The sequence below is a fragment of the Podarcis liolepis genome, assembly GCF_965112155.1.
Source record: "Podarcis liolepis genome assembly, chromosome: 5".
NCBI classification, from domain to species: Eukaryota; Metazoa; Chordata; class Lepidosauria; order Squamata; family Lacertidae; genus Podarcis; species Podarcis liolepis.
In genome coordinates, this window is record NC_139556.1 from 32,823,781 (window position 1) to 32,843,355 (window position 19,575).

A 19,575-nucleotide genomic window follows, 5' to 3' on the forward strand; every position below is an offset into this window, starting at 1 on the left:
TTGTCAATACACAGTTAAAAGCTTCAGGAAGATTTTAGAACTTAGCCAACACTAAAATGGGCTGTGTGTGTGTGTGTGTGTGTGTGTGTGTGTAAAAGAAAATGGACACATGGCCATGCTGTGATATAGAATCAAAAGGCAAACGATGGTTCTTCAGAAGGAAAACTAGCAAAGGAACAGGAATAAAGCTGTAGACATACTTGCCATGTTGTGTCCAAAGATAGATTTACCGCCATTCAGCTGATCCTAGTGCAGATTAAACCAATAATTGCAGCAGGTATCCAACCATGTGTATATTTCACCAACAGGGCGAGAAAGGAAAACCTGGTGATCCGGGACCTCCTGGAACCGTAGGACAAAAGGTTTGTTTTGTTACCTGGGAAGGGGATGTGGTAACAGGTATATTTTCTTTATTTGCTTGCACAGAAACATTCAGGGAACAGGGCACCTCCAAGTATGCATCTTTATGCTTCCATAAAAACAGCAAATAATCTGACTGGGGGAAAAATATTTCACTGGACAGATCTTTGTACATTTGTTTTTTTTAAACGTTTATAGACCACACTTTCATATGAAATATCCACAAGGCGGTATACAGACTGAAAACACACTTTTATAGTAAAAATGTCAACACATCAGCGATAGCTGGTTGGCAAAGGATTTCAGAACTGAAAGACCTGTTTGAATAATTCAGTGGTTGTTTTTTCCAGAAGATGCCTAAAAGCAAACTTCTACAGTGGTACCTCGGTTTAAGAACAGCCCTGTTTACAAACTATTCGGTTTACGAACTCTGCAAAACCGGAAGTAGTGTCCCGGTTTGCAAACTTTACCTCGGTCTAAGAACGGAAGCCGAACGGTGGAAGGGCACTGGCGGCAGGAGGCCTCATTAGGGAAAGTGCACCTCGGTTTAAGAATGGTTTCGGTTTAAGAATGGACTTCCAGAATGGATTAAGTTTGTAAACCGAGGTACCACTGTATTGGCATGGAGTTCCAAGGGGGCCAACCACATTAAGGGGTTGGAAAAGCGGCCCAAATCTCAGAGGCAGGTTTCTCCTCCTGTGTGGACAGTGCTGGTTTTGCTAACTGGTTTCACAATTAGTATATGTAATGTCAGCACTCAACTGACTAAGGGGTATTAGCAGCAATACCTTCTCATTTATCACTTCCTCCCCTTCACTCATTCAGAAAAAGCCTTGTTATAGAAATACAGGCATTACAATCATTTGACCACTGTTGTTTATTTGTATATCTAGGGAGATAAGGGAGATTCTGACAATGCACTTGGAGGAGGTAAAGGGGAACCTGGACCCCCTGGTTTACCTGGACCTCCAGGACCAAAGGTGAGTAAATTCTCCTTGCTCTTTTATATACATACTGTGGGCTGCATCTGTGCAGCTCCACCTACTTCCCAATCCCTGGAGACTTTGCCAACCCTCTTATATTCCCCACCACACAAGAAAAAGCCCCTGACTTCAACAAAGCCCCTTTTCCTTACAGCTCACTACCCACCCCTCCTTACACTGCAGGAGCGGCCCTTGAATAGGGTAAGGTGGAGGGGAGTGGCAGGTGGCAGCAAAACAGGACTAGGGAGCAATTGCTGGGGAGCTGCACCAGTCTGTACTGAATGTTCATCTGTGGCTCACCTGCCCCCCTGGGCCACTTCTTCCCTCCACCTTGCCCTCTTCCACTAAGGGGTGGTTTGTGTGTTTTGGGCAAGCTGTCAACCCACTGTAGTTTGAAGCGCCACCTGTCCTTGGCCAGATGAACCACAGCTTGATAACATCTTTATGCAAATATAGTAGAGGAAGATATGCTTTCTTGTTGTTGTTTAGTCGTGTCCGACTCTTCGTGACCCCATGGACCAGAGCACGCCAGGCACTTCTGTCTTCCACTGTCTCCCGCAGTTTGGTCAGACTCATGTTTGTAGCTTCGAGAACACTGTCCAACCATCTCGTCCTCTGTCGTCCCCTTCTCCTTGTGCCCTCAATCTTTCCCAACATCAGGGTCTTTTCCAGGGAGTCCTCTCTTCTCATGAGGTGGCCAAAGTATTGGAGCCTCAGCTTCACGATCTGTCCTTCCAGTGAGCACTCAGGGCTAATTTCCTTAAGAATGGATGCGTTTGATCTTCTTGCAGTCCATGGGACTCTCAAGGGTCTCCTCCAGCACCATAATTCAAAAGCATCAATTCTTCGGTGATCAGCCTTCTTGATGGTCCAGCTCTCACTTCCATACATCACTACTGGGAAAACCATGGCTTTAACTATACGGACCTTTGTTGGCAAGGTGATGTCTCTGCTTTTTAAGATGCTGTCTAGGTTTGCCTTCGCCTTTCTCCCAAGAAGCAGGCGTCTTTTAATTTCATGACTGCTGTCACCATCTGCAGTGATCATGGAGCCCAAGAAAATAAAATCTCTCACTGCCTCCATTTCTTCCCCTTCTATTTGCCAGGAGGTGATGGGCCCAGTGGCCATGAGCTTCTTTTTTTGATGTTGAGTTTCAGACCATATTTTGCTCTCTCCTCTTTCACCCTCATTAAAAGGTTCTTTAATTCCTCCTCACTTTCTGCCATCAAAGTTGTGTTATCTGCATATCTGAGGTTGTTGATATTTCTTCCGGCAATCTTAATTCCAGCTTGGGATTCATCCAGCCCAGCCTTTCGCATGATGAATTCTGCATATAAGTTAAATAAGCACATAGGCGCCGACTCCATGGGGCCTGAGGGGGCCCGAGCCCCCTCAAAAATTCGTTTGGGGGGGCTCTGCCCCCCCAATAATCTCATGCGCCCCTCCAGCAGAGCGCCATCGCCGCCCCCCCCAGCCCAAAATGCACAGGGTCGGGCTGCATGCCTCCTGCCCTCCCTCCCGAGCAAAAGCTCCACCCAATTTCCTTCGGAGCTGATTAATAGGCGCAGCACGCTCTCCCCTATTCGCTCACGAGGAGGCAGCACCACTTTATCTGCATATTCATGAGCTTATTTATTATTCATGAGCTTTCCCGGGCCCCCCCAATATTTTTTATAAGTCCGCGCCCCTGAATAAGCAGGGAGACAATATACAGCCTTGCCGTACTCCTTTCCCAATTTTGAACCAATCAGTTGTTCCATATCCAGTTCTAACTGTAGCTTCTTGTCCCACATAGAGATTTCTCAGGAGACAGATGAGGTGATCAGGCAGTCCCATTTCTTTAAGAACTTGCCATAGTTTGCTGTGGCCGACACAGTCAAAGGCTTTTGCATAGTCAATGAAGCAGAAGTAGATGTCTTTCGGGAACTCTCTAGCTTTCTCCATAATCCAGCGCATGTTTGCAATTTGGTCTCTGGTTCCTCTGCCCCTTCGAAATCCAGCTTGCACTTCTGGGAGTTCTCGGTCCACATACTGCCTGAGCCTTCCTTGTAGAATTTTAAGCATAACCTTGCTAGCGTGTGAAATGAGTACAATTGTGCGGTGGTTGGAGCATTCTTTGGCACTGCCCTTCTTTGGGATTGGGATGTATGCTTAAAATATGCTTACTGAAGATTATTCCAGAGTGGGTTAGAATCTGACTATATGTGCACATAACTGCACTACCAGTTTTTCTGTGAAGCACGCCCTCTTCTTTGGGGCTTTCTATTCAAGATTCTAATCTAGATGAAAACTCTGGTTTCTAACCACCTATGTACTATTTTTCAGGGTCCCAAGGGTGAACCAGGAAAGAATGAAATGGTAGATTACAATGGCAATATCAATGAAGCTTTACAGGTAATAAACTAAGCTGACACATAGCAACTTCAATCCTATAAAAAGCTCAACAACTGTGGTCAGCCCTCATGCATGTTTACTTCATCAAATCTGGCCCTCTTTGAAAAAAGTTTGGGCACCCTGTCATACAGTTAATTGCTACACTGTAGAAGTTATAGTATGGAGACTTGGGTGTTATATTTATGTATAAAAATTATTGTAATCACAGCCAGTGACTGAGCAGCACTGGATCATGATGTGGAGATCATTCATGTTTAGGACTACTCAGATTTTAGAATGTGCAGGGGATTCTGGTGAAGTCACCTATTGAAGATGGTAGGATTAGTTTGCAATCTCCTTGTTCCACTGCATGCAAAACAGCATCTTTTACCTAAAGTAGATCAGCAAAAGTGTGGCATTCCTCTGGAATATGCATAAAGAATCCCAACTACTGCATGAACAGAAGTTCTACTTTGGGGAGTGTTAGCAAACTCCAACTCACTGGACAAAGCTGAAGGGCCTATTATGGCAGTCAAAAACATTATGCCTTGAAATAAGATAATGCAGCCACCATGAACCAATAATAAGATTTTTGAGTGACATTTAGACTTTATTGTGAAGCGGGCTTCAGTATAAAACCATCCAGATGTCCACTAAGAGCCAAACTACATGTGGCACTAAACACCATACTGTATTAGTAAAGGTAAAGGGACCCTTGACCATTAGGTCCAGTCATGACTGATTCTGGGGTTGCAGCACTCATCTTGCTTTACTGGCTGAGGGAGCCGGCGTACAGCTTCCGGGTCATGTGGCCAGCATGACTAAGCCACTTCTGGTGAACCAGAGCAGCGCACAGAAACGCTGTTTACCTTCCTGCCAGAGCGGTACCTATTTATCTACTTGCACTTTGACGTGCTTTTGAACTGCTAGGTGGGCAGGAGCTGGGACTGAGCAACAGGAGTTCACCCCGTCATGGGGATTCTAACTGCCAACCTTCTGGTCATCCAATCCTAGGCTCTGTGGTTTAACCCACAGCGCCACCCGCGTCCCTTACTGTATTAGTAGGTCTAGCTTATTTTGGATTTTCTTTTGATGTTTGGAGCTGATATCCATTCCTTACACTGTTAGTAAATTTCAAGCCAAACTATACATGATGCTAAACAGGTCACTACGAGTTATGTGAATTTTTTTAAATAGCAGGCATGAGAGGCCCTGAACAAAATCAGAACTGTGGCTCATAGAGAGAGTTTTTTAAAACTCTTTATTCCCCTGCCATGATTCCAGTCAAAATCACCCCCGCAGTTACTGTTAACCCCAGGAGCAAAACTTCCATTGCTACGTGGAGATAATTCTCTTTGAAACCATGGTGGGATAGAAAGGGTTATTCTCTTGGGCCTGTGGAGCTAATGTCAGTGATAGGGAACCAACACTTGCTTATTTAGTTTTTAAAAGATTGGTTTAATTTGTAGTGATGCATTTAGCATCACATATTTTTTTTTGGTCCTAAGCTTACTGACATCACAAGGAATGTTTAAGAAGCTATTTTTTTTTTTTATAAAATTTTTATTGGTTTTACAAAATTTTAAAAAGACAAACAAACACTAAAAATGACAAACATACACGTATAGTTTCAAACATATTTTCATAAACCTCTTTTCTTGGACTTCCCCATACCCCCCCTCTCTGCATCCCAATGTCCATACTTCAACTGAATGTTTAAGAAGCTATTGGTCCTTTTCTAAAAATATGCTAGACCTACAGCTCTGAATGCAAGATATGGAGATGACCAACGACTGTCTGAATCTCCAAGACCACAGAATATCTGAGCCGAAGGAGGGACAAGACATTGTCTGTTTCTCACATCTAATACCTGAGGAGGTCTGCTTAGCTCCAGCAAGATGTTAGTCTCATTTGCCTTCAGACTGTACACTGCGGTGCTATTCAGCATGTCTCTCAGTATTCTAACTTCTGCACTCCATGATCTCTTTTATACCCTACCAATAGGCTGTCAGCTAGGACAAAGAGAACATTAATTCAAAATGCAATATTATATAATATGCCTGAATAGCTCCTGCCAGCAGATCACTTTTTGCAAGAGTTGTACAGACATAGCAGTAGTAATAAGATAGTTCCCCACCTGCCAGATTAATACTGCAGATGTTTCAGATTTGTTACCTAGCTACAACAGATGTTTATAGACCCATTAGGCAGTAGGAATCAGTAAAGAACTTCTTGCAGTAAAGAACTTATTTTGAATAAGAGCTTAACTCTCTGAAATGGGTTTTTCCCCCTAATGAAGATTTCTTGTCTGCTTAATGAATTCCATTTTGTACCTCATATTAACCTATTCTTTTCTGGGCTTCACCATGGGAGTTCAAGCTATTTCTGTGCAGCAGAAATAGGCAAGTAAACTGATGGGTTCAATGCAGCCTGATGATTGATGATGGGTGGGAGCAATGTACACTAATCAGTAGTATGGCTGTCTAAAGCATTGAACTATAAAATGACCACTTGAAGGGCTGTAGGAACCAGGTCTATGGTATATGTACAGGGACAGCTGTATGGAAATTGCTTGTTTGGGGAGAAATGGTTTTGAATTTCAAGGTACTGAAGTAGTGCTTGTTTCAGATTAGGAATGCCAACTTGGATGCTTTCTTCTATGCATCTGTAATGGCTGATCAACTTGGACATTCGTAAACATATAGGGTGGTATATCCAGTTGTGGTGCCCTACTTGTGCACTGAGTTCCACTTCTGTAAACAGAATTCCCTGTTCCCATTGAGGCCCCTCTTCATCTGATTCAGAGGGCTGGGAGACCCTCTGCAAGGAGGGGAAGGGAAGAGGAAGTCCCTTCACATTTGCTGAGTTGAGTCTCGCCCATATTATGAAGATGCTGTAAAGCTGCTGTTCTCCCTAAAGAAAAATTACAGTGTAAAAACTATTTTGAAAATCCAGAATGGAAATAAAACCTACATTACATTCATGCAACGTGTGGTTAATTGTTTAAGCATTAGTTTGGAGGTGAAAGGAAGAGAGTTGCTTCTTCAAGAAGAAGCTTTAATATATATTTTTTTGTTTTTTCCAGGAGATACGAACCTTGGCTCTTATGGTGAGTCACCTTTCCTCCTATATGCACTGGGGTTTATAAGCAAAGTTCTGTTACATAAAAGGGGTAGAATCAGCAACCGTTGGAAGATGCCTAGGAGGTCATCTGGTCCAACTAGTGCGCAGGATCAGCAAAGCAAGACGCTGCTGCAGCATCCCTGACAGATGGCTGTCCATCAGCCTCTGCTTAAGTACCACAAGCAAAGGAAGAGCCCACCACTGCCCAAGGCAGCCTGGTTCACTGTCAAAGAGCTCTTAGCATTAAGAAGGATCTACTTTTGCAATGTTTTCATTTTTAAAGGAAGAAAGCAAGTTATTTTGTAAACATGAGTTTTTCTTTCATCAGGGACCTCCTGGACTACCTGGTGTCGCAGGTCCTCCAGGACTACCTGGACAGAAGGTAAGAGTCACAATCTGAGATTCCTTAAAAATGACTCGGGCATGATCTAGAAAAAACAAAACGAAAACACTTTAAGGCCCAGAAGGCTTCAATGCAATAGATGCCTACACATGTTTCTCTCTCTCATTTAAATTCAAAAATGTTGAACTTGTGATTATGCTCCAAGCTTACTAATAATTAGGACCTTGCAATGCAATCCTGTATTTGTTGTTGTTTAGTCCTTTAGTTGTGTCCGACTCTTCATGACTCGGGCACAACTAAGTGACTAAAGAACAACAAATATAGGATCTACTCAAAAACAAGCCCTGTTCAATGAAATTTACTCCTGGGTAACTGAAAAAGATTGTGTATAAGCATTAATGTACTACATGACCAGTAGAGTTATTTTCCCTGTGTATCCTCATCACTCCATAATGAAAAGGCAGCTGTAAACCTTTCTTCCTACTCATTATATCTCACATTTTATAACTGCAGAATAATAAAACCTAGTTTTAGTATGAGGTGGTGCTGTGCATTCCATTACTAAGGGGAAATGTTCTATAAATGAAAGTACGCCTGGATAATGTCTGACACAAGAGACTTCTTTTTCAGTCACCCTTGTTTTAGTCAACTGCACTCTAAAGGCTTTTCTGCACATTACATTTTACCCCCTGATTGCTATACTTGAGGCAAGTGCATGTTAGGTACAAGCCAGATAGATGACACACCTGGTTGTAAATTAATTTACCACAGACAATTTTTTTTAAAAAAACAACAACCGTATGTCCATCCATAAGCATAATTTAAAACCTGGTTTTGTGTCTGATGGTTGTGCTGCATCTATGCTATGGCAGGGAATTACTTCATTCTCAGTGGCCATAAAGGAAACAAAACACAAAATTGGGGGGTGAATTTCAATTGCCTCTGTTAGTTAAATGCCACTAGGTGTGTATAGTGGACGCTAGGTGCATACACACTATGAAATACATTCAAAGCACATTTACCCCCTCAAAGAATTTAGGGGTAAACTACAGCACCCATAATTCTTTGAGGGAAAGTAGTATGTACACAGGCATCAGCACAGCTTGGGGAACAGGCTGCATTTCTTCCCTGATATTCCCATTTTGGAAAACCTCTTTCCCAAACTTGGCTCTTGTGAGAATCCCCCTGTGGTGTGGGAGTTCTAGGGCACTGCTATTGTCAAGTGAATAGGACTGCCAGGTTGTTGGCTGGAAATATCCCAGTCCAAGCAGACAACCCAGGCTTCCCCACAAGTTCCCCTCTTAGCGTTGCCCATCCTCCCAACCTCCCTCCTGTTCTCCACTTGTCGTAATAAGCAGAGATCTACTGCAAGAAATACAGGTGCCAGAAAAGAGTGGAACAAGTAAGAGTGGTCATGGCTCCTTCATGCTCCCTGCATTAGGGAATTTCAATGTGCAGTGTAGATTTCCAGGTTGCAGTCTCACAACGTTCTGTAGCCACTGACTATGCTCAATCCTCATTGTGTTGTTTGGTGTTTTCCCGTACCTTAAGGTTTGTATCTAAAGGTTTTTATTATTATTATGCAACCCTTGGAACTCCCCCACCAAGCCTGCTGATACCACTCTCTTTTGCCTGGATTTTGCCATGCACCTGGAGAGTGAAGTTTGCTATAATTACCTATGATCCCTCTACCTGCAGAGTTGTTTTTTGTCACTTCCCATGCTTAACACACAAAGAGGTGAAATAGCCCTTCACATTTTTTAAAAAAAAATATCCATTGGTTTCTGCATCTTAGGGTGAAATTGGCCTGCCTGGTCCTCCCGGACATGATGGAGAAAAGGTAAGGGCTAGGTAATGGGAGTGTATTAATTTGGCTGGCCTTTCAAGCACGAAAATAGATGGGTCACAGTTTCAAATGACTGAAGGTGAGATTATCTGCTCTCTAAAACTGGAATTACTATAAAAGGCACTGATGATGATCTTGATTTAAACTGTTTCCATAAAACAAGAATGCTTTTGGTGGCTCCATTTGCTTGGCCTGATCTATGGCAGCTGTTGAATATGTACCTGCCATTAGCCATACGATATCAGAACTTCCAGATTGTATGTTTTACCAAACTGGGCCTGGAGACTTCAACACCTGACTGAATTGTCATAAGGCAAGATGCTGCCTTATCTTCCCTCCTGATGGGTCTACCTCTTTCTTCACAAGTTAAATACACAAATGTTCTTCTCTGTGAGTAAAGACCACAAAGGGTGTTGTCTATAGCTGCTTGCTAGCACTGAGTTCAGCGCCCTTAGTACTTGGGTCTCAATACGTTTCCACTCTGATAATGCCAGCAGTGCGCTCATGTTTTTCTATTACATTGTATAGTATTTAAAAATAAATATTTTTTCTTCTTCTGTAGGGTCTTGATGGCTTAGCTGGAGAAAAGGGTGATCAGGGGATGCCAGGACCTCTAGGCCTAACAGGTCCAATCGGACTTCCAGGATTAACAGTAAGCTATCCAAAGAATTAGATCATCCCCCCCCAAAAAAAACCCTTTCTGTGGGGAGAGTCAAGCACTACAGAACACTGCCTTGAATTCTTTCTCAGCTGAAGCTGAGCTAATGGTGGCTCACCTGAGGCTCTGCAGTAAGTTTGTGAAGGAGGTGAGATTTAAAGCAGGAACTACCACTACCACAGTTCTCACCTTAAGTCATTATACTATACCACCATAGTGCTGCTTGCTTGAGAAAAAGGCTTGTCAGAACCACCTACTTTTGAAATCGATTATGTTTGAACAAAGAGGGGGGAAAGTGGAAGCATCTATGCCTCAGATAAAACAGGTGCTAATCAGTTGTGTGCAGGGAGGGCACAATTTCTAGAAATATGGAATATGTGTTTCTTAAAAGTTTGGCCATTATATTTCTGAACATACTTTGCCAGCTTAAGACATTATCTAAATTTGTTAGAATGGTGCCCAGCTATTTTGACAAAGATCAAGATAGGTAGCACAGCTAATTCAGGCACACTGTCGTATATTTTGGGAGGGGTGCAAAATGATGACTGCAGTTCTTCTTCTCTAATGGATGTTCTTCATCTGAATGTTAAGCCATCTGAAAGCTCTTAATACTGCAAAGAAATAAAAATCATACCAGTGCTTGGGTTTATGCTATACTTGCTGCATTTGCAGGGAGAGAAAGGAGAACCTGGCGCCAAAGGAGACACTGGAGATTCAGTAAGTTGTCATTCCACAATTTATCCTCTAAAAACAGAAGCTGAAGCTTACTGGGAGGATCACTGGTGTAGTCAAAGCATCCGTCAGGGTTTTATGGGTTGTGAACTTAAAACTGCCTACTCCAAACTATTCTACTGAAAAAGGGGCCTGCCTTGACGTGATGGCAACTGATCTGTGGCTAACCTCTAAGTACTCACAGAGTAAGGGCAGGGACCATTTTTAACAGCAAAGGGGACCACAGCAGCCTTCCCTACTCACAGCATGGTTTTCTGCATTCCCGCTCCCCAAGCGCTTCTCCAGCCAACCCCACCTCTAATGCAGTGCTTAGTTGAGAAGAAAAGACACCCAGAAGGATAGACTTCAGAAACATAATTGGTACCCACCTGCTCTTTTCATTTATTCCATAGCCATTCACTTCTCTCATGAGCCCACCATTCTGAAGGTTACATAATGTGCTCTTATGCAAGCTGTTTACTATGGCACTGACTTTTCTTTCTCTGTTTGGGGTTTCAGGTACCAGGGCCCCCAGGTCCCCAAGGCCCACCAGGAACACCAGTAAGTCCTATCTGTCAACTACATATATGGTAGCATTTCACTGAAACTTCATACACAACTCTGTTCTGCACATAGCTGTCAACTTACAGATTTGAAAATAAGGGATCAGCAGCCTTGAAAATAAGGGACCAGCAGCCAAAATAAGGGACCTGCAGCCTCACCTGTTCCAGACACTCCAGTCTTCCTGTCCTCCTGCAGTCTGGTCAAACTCATGCTGGTAGCTTCAAGAACACTGTCCAACCAACTTTGTAACCAGAGGTTCAACTGAATAGAATCTGAATCACATGCAGCACAGGGCCTATGCAGCCTCAACTTAAGATGGCTCCCCAGCCTGGCTTTGCACTGCAAAGTTTGCAGCAGCATGTGCAACAAAATGGCATCCAGCATTCAAAAAACCCTCAGCTTGCATTAACTAGCCACACACAAGGCATGCAAGCTCCATCCCCCCAGTCGTTCTTAGACTTCTTATTGGGTGAGCAACACAGCCAAGCAACACAGTTGGAGCCTCCCTCCTCCCTGGCCGGCAGGGAGGGAGGGAGGGTGGGAGAGGAGCTGCTTCCTTTGAAATTTAAGGTACATCATTTAAGGGACATCCATCAATAAGGGACAGCAGTGGGACATGGCGCTGGAATAAGGGACTGTCCCTTCAAATAAGGGACACTTGACAGCTATGGTTCTGCAAGGCTGCCAATAGTCAATGTTAACTACAATGCACGGCGTGAGCAAGCAAGTAACTTAGTTATTATAGTTGTTCAAGCCATTTTTATCTTGTCTTTAGCTTGAGACAGTTTGTGGACAAATTTAAAATAGAAACAAAATGGAAACAATACAGCATATAAGATATATAGGCATATATATATATATATATATATATATATATATATGCTTTCGTAGATTTTCACGGGTACAGGAATGCAGGTTTTGGTGTCTTCGGGTGTCTTCCCGTGTAAGAGTTGGGGTGTCCAGAGTTCCAGTAACAAGAAGCCGAAAGCACCAGCCTGAAGATGACGAGTGAGACCTCGTCGAAACGTCGCCTAGACACCCCAACTCTTACACGGGAAGACACCCGAAGACACCAAAACCTGCATATATATATATATATATATAGATAGATAGATAGATAGATAGATAGATAGATAGATAGATATACTGAAGACAGGAGTGCCTGGCGTGCTCTGGTCCATGGGGTCACGAAGAGTCAGACACGACTAAACGACTAAACAACAAACAACATACCGTATATATATATATTTAAGATTGAACATCATTGCAGTTAAAATATAGCAATAAGGAGCAATTTCTGGGTAGATGAAATCAACAAAACTGCAGTGCTGGCAGCACAGCATATTCTGGTCCTGCGGTTTTACCTGCTGTTTGCTGTACGAACTGAGCCAGGGCACCGTACCTAGACTAACACATCCCGGTGAAGAATGTTTGTTTTTGTCGCAATATGATCTGCAGACTAATTCAATAGATGCTATTCTACAGTGGTACCTCAGGTTAAGAACTTAATTCGTTCTGGAGGTCCGTTCTTAACCTGAAACTGTTCTTAACCTGAAGCACCACTTTAGCTAATGGGGCCTCCCGCTGCCGCTGCAGCGCGATTTCTGTTCTTATCCTGAAGCAAAGTTCTTAACACAAGGTACTATTTCTGTGTTAGCGGAGTCTGTAACCTGAAGCGTCTGTAACCTGAAGCGTCTGTAACCCGAGGTACCACTGTATTCCTAATGAAAAAGCAGTGTCAGGATGCTGCAGTTTTAAAGCAGAGTGGCAGAAGGGGGCTGCTCGTAACTGCTTCTGCAAAGAAAGGCCTTTCCCACACCAGTAGCAGTTGGCAGGGGTGGGGCAGTCATGCTCACCTGACCTCCAGTTGCCCACATTGCTGGATGGATAGCTAGGGAAGTTGGCATGGTGCAAATACACCAACAGAGCCTGTTTGCACTCCCAACAGTGCATTTGCACCTCACTGCCACTCTGTCTTTTTCCTTTTCCATCCCAGTATATAGCAGTGACACAGGTGACCAGAGATCAGGTCTGTGTCACTGCCCTATGCTGCTGTCCACTACTGTCACCCACCATATGCAAGGATGTAATGTCTGTTTGCTGATCCTGTTTAAGGACAAAAGTATGGGTACAATTAATGACACTGCTGTAGCAATCAATAATAGACATCTAAAAATCCCCATTTTATTTTATATATACTGATGCCTTACTGTTAATCCAGTCCTTTCAAACCGATGTATCAATCAACAAGAAAGACTTGGTACATCACTACTGGCACAGTATATAACTATTATCTATAGGCAGGAAATGGTGGGAACAGATTAAAAACAGCACTGGAGCATTTGCTCTGTTAGTTGCTGTAATTTATATCATTAACAAGAAAGCAGAGGGTGCAAAAGAATGAGTAATATAGGAACTGTGTGCTACTGGACTTCTGAAATTTAACCCACCCTAATTTTTATTCTTGTTTGTTCCAAATACAGGGTCTTCAAGGTGGTCGAGGACCTAAGGTAAGAATGAAGGACCATCACATTGGATTAAATAAGGCCCTTTTAGAGAAAGTGTATAAGAAGCTGCTCTGAAGGTCAAATTATTGGCTTGGGACAGTTTAGAGTTTTTCCAAACATGCCAGTGGAACTAATATACCCCATCTCCCCACATTCAAATTGTGTCAGGCTTTAAAGCAGAAACTCTTATTTCAGGCTGAAATAAACCCATGCTTCTTATACCATTATGTGTCAGTTCATGTTTGTTTCTGCTTTTTTTTGTTCTGTGCAAAAAGGCCACTTAGGTGAGCAATTTGAAATAGGCAAACAACACATGATAAAGGGGTTTATGGGTCCCTCCTCCCACACCTTCTTTACTCAAAATGGCTCCAAAGCTGTTTTCTTTTTCTTATGTGGAAATTTGACTCTAATACATGTATTTGCCCTTCCCTTCCTGTGTGATTTGCACTGAAAAATCAGGATATCTTACAAATATTTACTCTTCATCTATGGGAGCTCAGAACTTCTCAATTTGCATAAACTCTAGCATCGACTACAGAGACTAATTATCATGTCACTTTCACTATTGAACACTTTAAATATCTCCTTTGAAACCAGTGGAGCAACTTGGCATTGTCTAGTATGAGAGTGAAATTGGCTGCAAAATGTTCTTTAGTCATTGCTATGTCTTGGATGCTACTGGGTGCCTTTGCTATGTAATTAATATCTGTTTAGAAACATTCCAAGGAAGTGTTAGGCTTTCTCCTGATACATCTTTCCTTTAGGGGGAAGCAGGCATTTCTGGAATGAAAGGCGAAAAGGGTGCCCAGGGAGAAAAAGGAGACCGAGGTCCTCTGGGATTGCCCGTAAGTATCTAGAAAGCAAGGAGAACTTCACAGGCCATCTTTAACCCAAGCTTTCACCAAATACTAAAATAAGAAGCATAATTTGATAAAATGACACATGGAATGAGAAGCTTCAAAACACGATGCCATGCTGTGAAGTCCACGAAGCTGCAAAGATGTCTTGAGTTTGAGAATTCTGGTCACTGACTCAAGGTCCCCTGGATTTTGATTGCTTGGGTGATACCAACAAGAGAAATTTTACTTCTGGGCTCTTGCCACATGTATTTCTTATGCTCATAATAATCTTCAAGTGCCAATACATTCAAGCAAGAAACGTAAATAGTTTGTAGATTCTATAAACTATTCTATAAACAAGGCTGCTGGTTGGGGCTAATGAGAGTTACAGTCCAAAACGTGAAGGACATTAGATCAGGGAAGACCAGGCTGAACTGCTAAGCCTGGGTCTGGCAGGGTTCTCTTCTCAAACAAAGCCAGCATTCCCTGTTTCTATTAGGGTTCTGTTTCTAGAGTATAATACTCCTCACCAGATAACCCATTTCCTCTCTTAAATATGGACTAATTGACACAGTCAGCCCACACATACCCTTTTTGTCTTCCTGCACTGCAGTTTGCTAATGGCAAATGGGTGCTTTGAAGATTTCATCCCAAGCCATGGTTCCAGTTTCCGGATTGCAATAAGGCATGCTGTTGCTCAATCCATAGGACACCTGTAGCTTGGTGTGCCCACCCACCATAGGCCACTCTTTTCCATAGGCAACCTGCAAACCTGGTCATTTATTTATGCAGAACCTACAGTTATGAAGTTCAAGGGAATGTTATCATGGACACTTAGGGCAGGGACAGCCACTTTTTTACGGGAGTATTGATGTCAGCTAGCTGAAATGAAATTTGAATTGGGGACTTACAGCTCACATTCTGGGATCAACACCACAAAAGACTGCATAGAAAAGTGGCAACCAGGCCGCTTGTGGCAGAAGTTGGAAGCTAGAGACCCATGTGCTTGCAGTAGAGATGGACCAGTGCCATATCTCACTATGCAGCTGCCCTGTTTATACAACCTCACTGATATTCCCAAGATTGCATGTGCTTTGCCTTCCCTACCACCTGTGCAAGTCATCAATTGGTGATAGTGAAGCAATGCAAAATGGATGGCAACTTGGTAAGATAAGCATGAGCTGGATCAGCTGGCAGATCAAAAAGGAGAATTCTGATATCTGTATCTGGGCTTTGGGCCATAAGGGCAGCATCTCTATTTTAGTGGATTTCCATGGCATTCATACATCAAAACCAAATGGATAGGGACAGGTCTTGTTATTCAGAAACTAACCTGAACTATCTTTATAGTTCTCTAGACTTCAGCTGTGTGATTGTTTGGCTGATGGTTTGCTGGTCTTTGTTTAAATAGGTTGCTGTAATGACATGATTTTAACATAATTTTCAAAGCAGGGCAGAAGCAGTAAACGATTTTAAAAACTAAGAAAGTGGAAACTCACTTGGAGAGTTCAGAAATGTTGCCAACAGAATGCAAGACATAACAAACATGGCAATTTTTGCAGGACCAATTTATAGGTGGAATATTATTATTTTTAAGAAATATAAACTTTTGAACTTAACACAGAGAGTTTAAACAAGTCTGGAGAAAGAAATACCCAAGTCAACAATACTACATTTGCTAATAAATGTACATAGCAGAACATTGCTTCCTATTAATAGATCTTAAAGGCTGACTTTGACGTATAATATTATATCATTTACTTTCGTTTATACGATGGTTTATATATCCTAGCTGTGACACAACCAGCTAATGGTTCCTGCTGTATATGTTCATCCCTATCTGTAACAAAAGCTCTGTATCCAGTCACTTCAGTGAAGTCCAGGAGAAAATTGGAATGTGCCTGAACATTAGTTGCTTGAGTGGAAGTCTGTTCTCCAAACATGAATCTCCCTTGTTGGATAAGAACAACAGTGTGCATTCATAGAGTTTTTAGTTAGCTAACCTTATAGATACATCACCATATTAACTGAGGGCTAATTTTCCAAGACTTATGTCCCATTGTCCTTGCACATTATCCCATTAGAAATATTACTGCAAGTTGGTGCCAGTTTAAAGTTTCTTGATGTACCCCTAGCAGAGGATGAGGTGTGTGCATATGAAGATTCAGCACCATTACATGAGCAAATACTGCAACAAATATAGCCAAATTCCAATGCATATAGAAAGAGGTGATGTCAAATGCATCTTGCTACCACCTTTCAAAGAGATGAGAGTACAGAAGATGTTGTACATGAACTGGTCAGAATTTCTTCATACACTGGGGCTCCCTTGCTGAAAATTTTCTCTTTCAGGGTCACATCATTATACTCTTTAGAGTGTATCTGTGGAAGAAAGCAGATTACAAAAACACACAAAACTGTTTCAGTTACTAGAGCTTGGGGTCACCCAGTGAAATTGATTTATGGTAGGTTCAGGAAAGCCAAAAGAGAGTACTTCACAAGACACATAATACAGAATTCACTAACTTGGCTGGATATTTTTTTTAAAAAAAGAGAAATTCCATTGACAGAAATTTCCTGTGATAGCTAAATGGATTCTGTGTTCAGAGGCCGTGTATCTTCTGTAGGTATTGTGTTTGCTAATTCAGTCAGCCTGTCTAGATTTAAACAGTGCCCATCTTTCTTTGTATTCTCTCTTTTGCTTGAAGAACCTAATAAATCACCAATGATCATTGTTTAATTTGCATTTCAACCAACCAATTTCTTTCTTCAAGTTGTTTTTTTTAAAGAAGCCCATCAGAAATTGGCAGCTTAACAAATTTATGTGCTTGATCATTCACAGTTCTAATAGTCTCTCCTATCTAGCTAATATAATCAGTCTTATTGCACATTTCACTTGCTGGGTTAGAAACAACAGACATAAGCTGTTGTTGTTGTTGTTTAGTCGTGTCCGACTCTTTGTGACCCCATGGACCAGAGCAGTATTCAAATACCTGAATGAGAATGCAGCCTATGTGCACAACATGCAGCATCAGTAACTTGTCTATGTATGACTAGAGCTTGCGGATGGACGGATCTGTCAATTTCCCCCCCTGTCCATTTCTCATTTTTCCAGACTTGCATTTTGCAATTTATTTATTTTTAAAGGAATTAAAAGTCCACATGAAAATCTATGCACATTTTTGTGAACATTTCTCCTGATATATGCATTTTTGTGCACAATTTTGCCTAGTATATTTTAGCAAGCAGTTTCCTCCTTATAGAATGATTTATTTATTTTTACTAACAACACATTTTTGTATGCAATCTTTTGGTTGAAGAATTGCACCGCAAAATACTGAAAAGTATGAATTTCAAAGCAGAGCAATGTTTCAAAGCAGAGCAATGTTTCTGTTTCTGTTTGTTAAGTACAGCTTTGGGAAGGTTGCATTGGAATGCAAACTGAACCAGTTCCCCCCTACTAATGTCTTACCTATCCTTCACAATGACATCCCAAGGTTGGTTGCCACCATCTAAAAATGCACTACTGAAAACAGTTAAAACACATTAAAATCAGGACAACAGGGTGGATAGACAGGGTGAGGTATATCTCTCACAGGTGTGGGATAGAGGCCAAGGTAAAGAGCTGTGCCTTCATCAGATGCTACAGTAAATGTGCTGTGATTCAAAGCAACTCCCACTGATGGCCTAAGGATTGCCATCAGCTCTCCTGTTACCATCGCAACCTCAGCTATAGTGCATGAGACAGCAGCAATGCTCTCCCAAAGCTAGGCCTGTTTATTCTGGTAGAGTATGCTGGTGTGCTGCATTCTCACCGGCAACCTAAAGCAATCAGACCATGTTACATTCAGTGTCTTGTTTTTTGTTGGTTTCCTTGTAAGTGCCATCACCTGTCCCTGAGATCCAAGTTTTGTTGTTTTATTGTGAGCATATGTTTGTCTCCAGTCACTGCTTCACTCACCTCTCCCTTCCCCTCCTCCTCACCCTCCCTTCCTCCTCGCCTTTTGTTTTGTTAACCCTTCCTTGTCTGTCCAGGGTGCTTCAGGTTTAGACGGCAGGCCTGGCCCACCGGTGAGTTCCATTTCTCTCTTACCCTACATTCCTATCCCCTAATGCTGTGGTTTGTCTTCTTTGTCTTGCCACAATCGTATCTGTATCATTGTCTTTCCAAAAAGCTGAGACAGAACAAATGCAGCTGCTACATTTTGATGCCGAACAACCAGAAAGTTGTAATTCACATCGTTACACATTTCCACAGGTCTGGGAATTTAGCCCTAAAGATAACCTGGTTTTATTTACTTGTAATATATTGTAAATTATAAATGAAATTTTTGCATGTACCCATTATTAATGTTATGTACTTCTGTCTCTCATATTGTCAGTCGTCAGCTGTCTTCTTTACTCTCCCCATGGAAAGCCATGCTTAAAGCATCTCCTTCCACTTTTCTCAGCCATAGTAATGCTTTGTAAATGTCTTATGTGAGCAAAAGGCACTCTATTGCATTTTTATTTCAAGCACATTCAAGCAATGCATTGCAACCAATTTCTTGTTCTGATCTCACTGTAGCCTAGGATGCTTGTCATATGTGCATGAGACATGGGAATAAGACTTAGGGGCTCATTCACACTTTTGCTTGACCTGTATTTTGGTCATATTGTGTACCAATTAATTTCCCCAGGTCTGAGAGCTTTTCTCATTATCTTGTGGCTGTGCCTTGCAAAAACCCAGTCTTGCCTGCTGAATCAAATCTTATAAGATGCACAGAAAATCCAAAGAGAGATTTTGCTTAACCAAACTTCAGTTCAGCGGGTACGATCAGATTTTTACAAGGCACAGCTGCAGAACAAGAAGAAAAGGTCTCGGACCCAAGAGAATTAATTGGTACACAATATGATCAAAATACAGGGCAAGTGAAAATATGGATGAACCATTATTTTAGGAACAGTGTGTTGCAACATGTCAAAGTGGGCCTTCATATCTGCTCAGTGATCTACTCAGATCCATCCTAATCTAAAATGGACAATACTCTCGAGTTTGTTGGTCCCAGGAGGCTAATAGCTTAACAGCAGCTTCCATAATAAGGCTCTCCAGTTCTCTTCCTGTGTTTGCTTTGGTCATTTCAGCCAGTTCACACAGCCATCAATCCTTTGATAACAGTTCCTGACTCATTTGCTCACGTTCATGTAGTAAATCTGAAACTGAACTATAATAAATATGGACGCTTTGATTTGTGTGTCTTGCTTTCACCTTTTGGGGGATAAGTGATA

The 19,575-nt window shown here is 42.1% G+C and overlaps 1 protein-coding gene across 10 annotated transcripts in view; it reads left to right on the plus strand.

Moving 5' to 3' along the window:
• The window catches only part of COL13A1 (collagen type XIII alpha 1 chain), a gene marked incomplete at its 5' end in the record, with an annotated part of 200,991 nt that overhangs the window by 160,733 nt on the left and 20,683 nt on the right, over positions 1 to 19,575 (plus strand). For 6 of the 10 annotated variants that reach the window (XM_083503097.1, XM_083503096.1, XM_083503098.1 and 3 more), the window contains 11 exons: positions 309 to 362; positions 1,254 to 1,340; positions 3,669 to 3,737; positions 6,802 to 6,825; positions 7,168 to 7,221; positions 8,978 to 9,022; positions 9,591 to 9,680; positions 10,359 to 10,403; positions 10,917 to 10,958; positions 13,445 to 13,471; positions 14,233 to 14,313. In XM_083503097.1, coding sequence (XP_083359223.1) covers positions 309 to 362; positions 1,254 to 1,340; positions 3,669 to 3,737; positions 6,802 to 6,825; positions 7,168 to 7,221; positions 8,978 to 9,022; positions 9,591 to 9,680; positions 10,359 to 10,403; positions 10,917 to 10,958; positions 13,445 to 13,471; positions 14,233 to 14,313 — 618 coding nt within the window. Of the gene's footprint in view, positions 1 to 308; positions 363 to 1,253; positions 1,341 to 3,668; positions 3,738 to 6,801; positions 6,826 to 7,167; positions 7,222 to 8,977; positions 9,023 to 9,590; positions 9,681 to 10,358; positions 10,404 to 10,916; positions 10,959 to 13,444; positions 13,472 to 14,232; positions 14,314 to 18,342; positions 18,379 to 19,575 lie in introns of all 10 variants that reach the window. The other 4 variants (XM_083503100.1, XM_083503094.1, XM_083503092.1 and 1 more) reach the window with 2 other exon arrangements.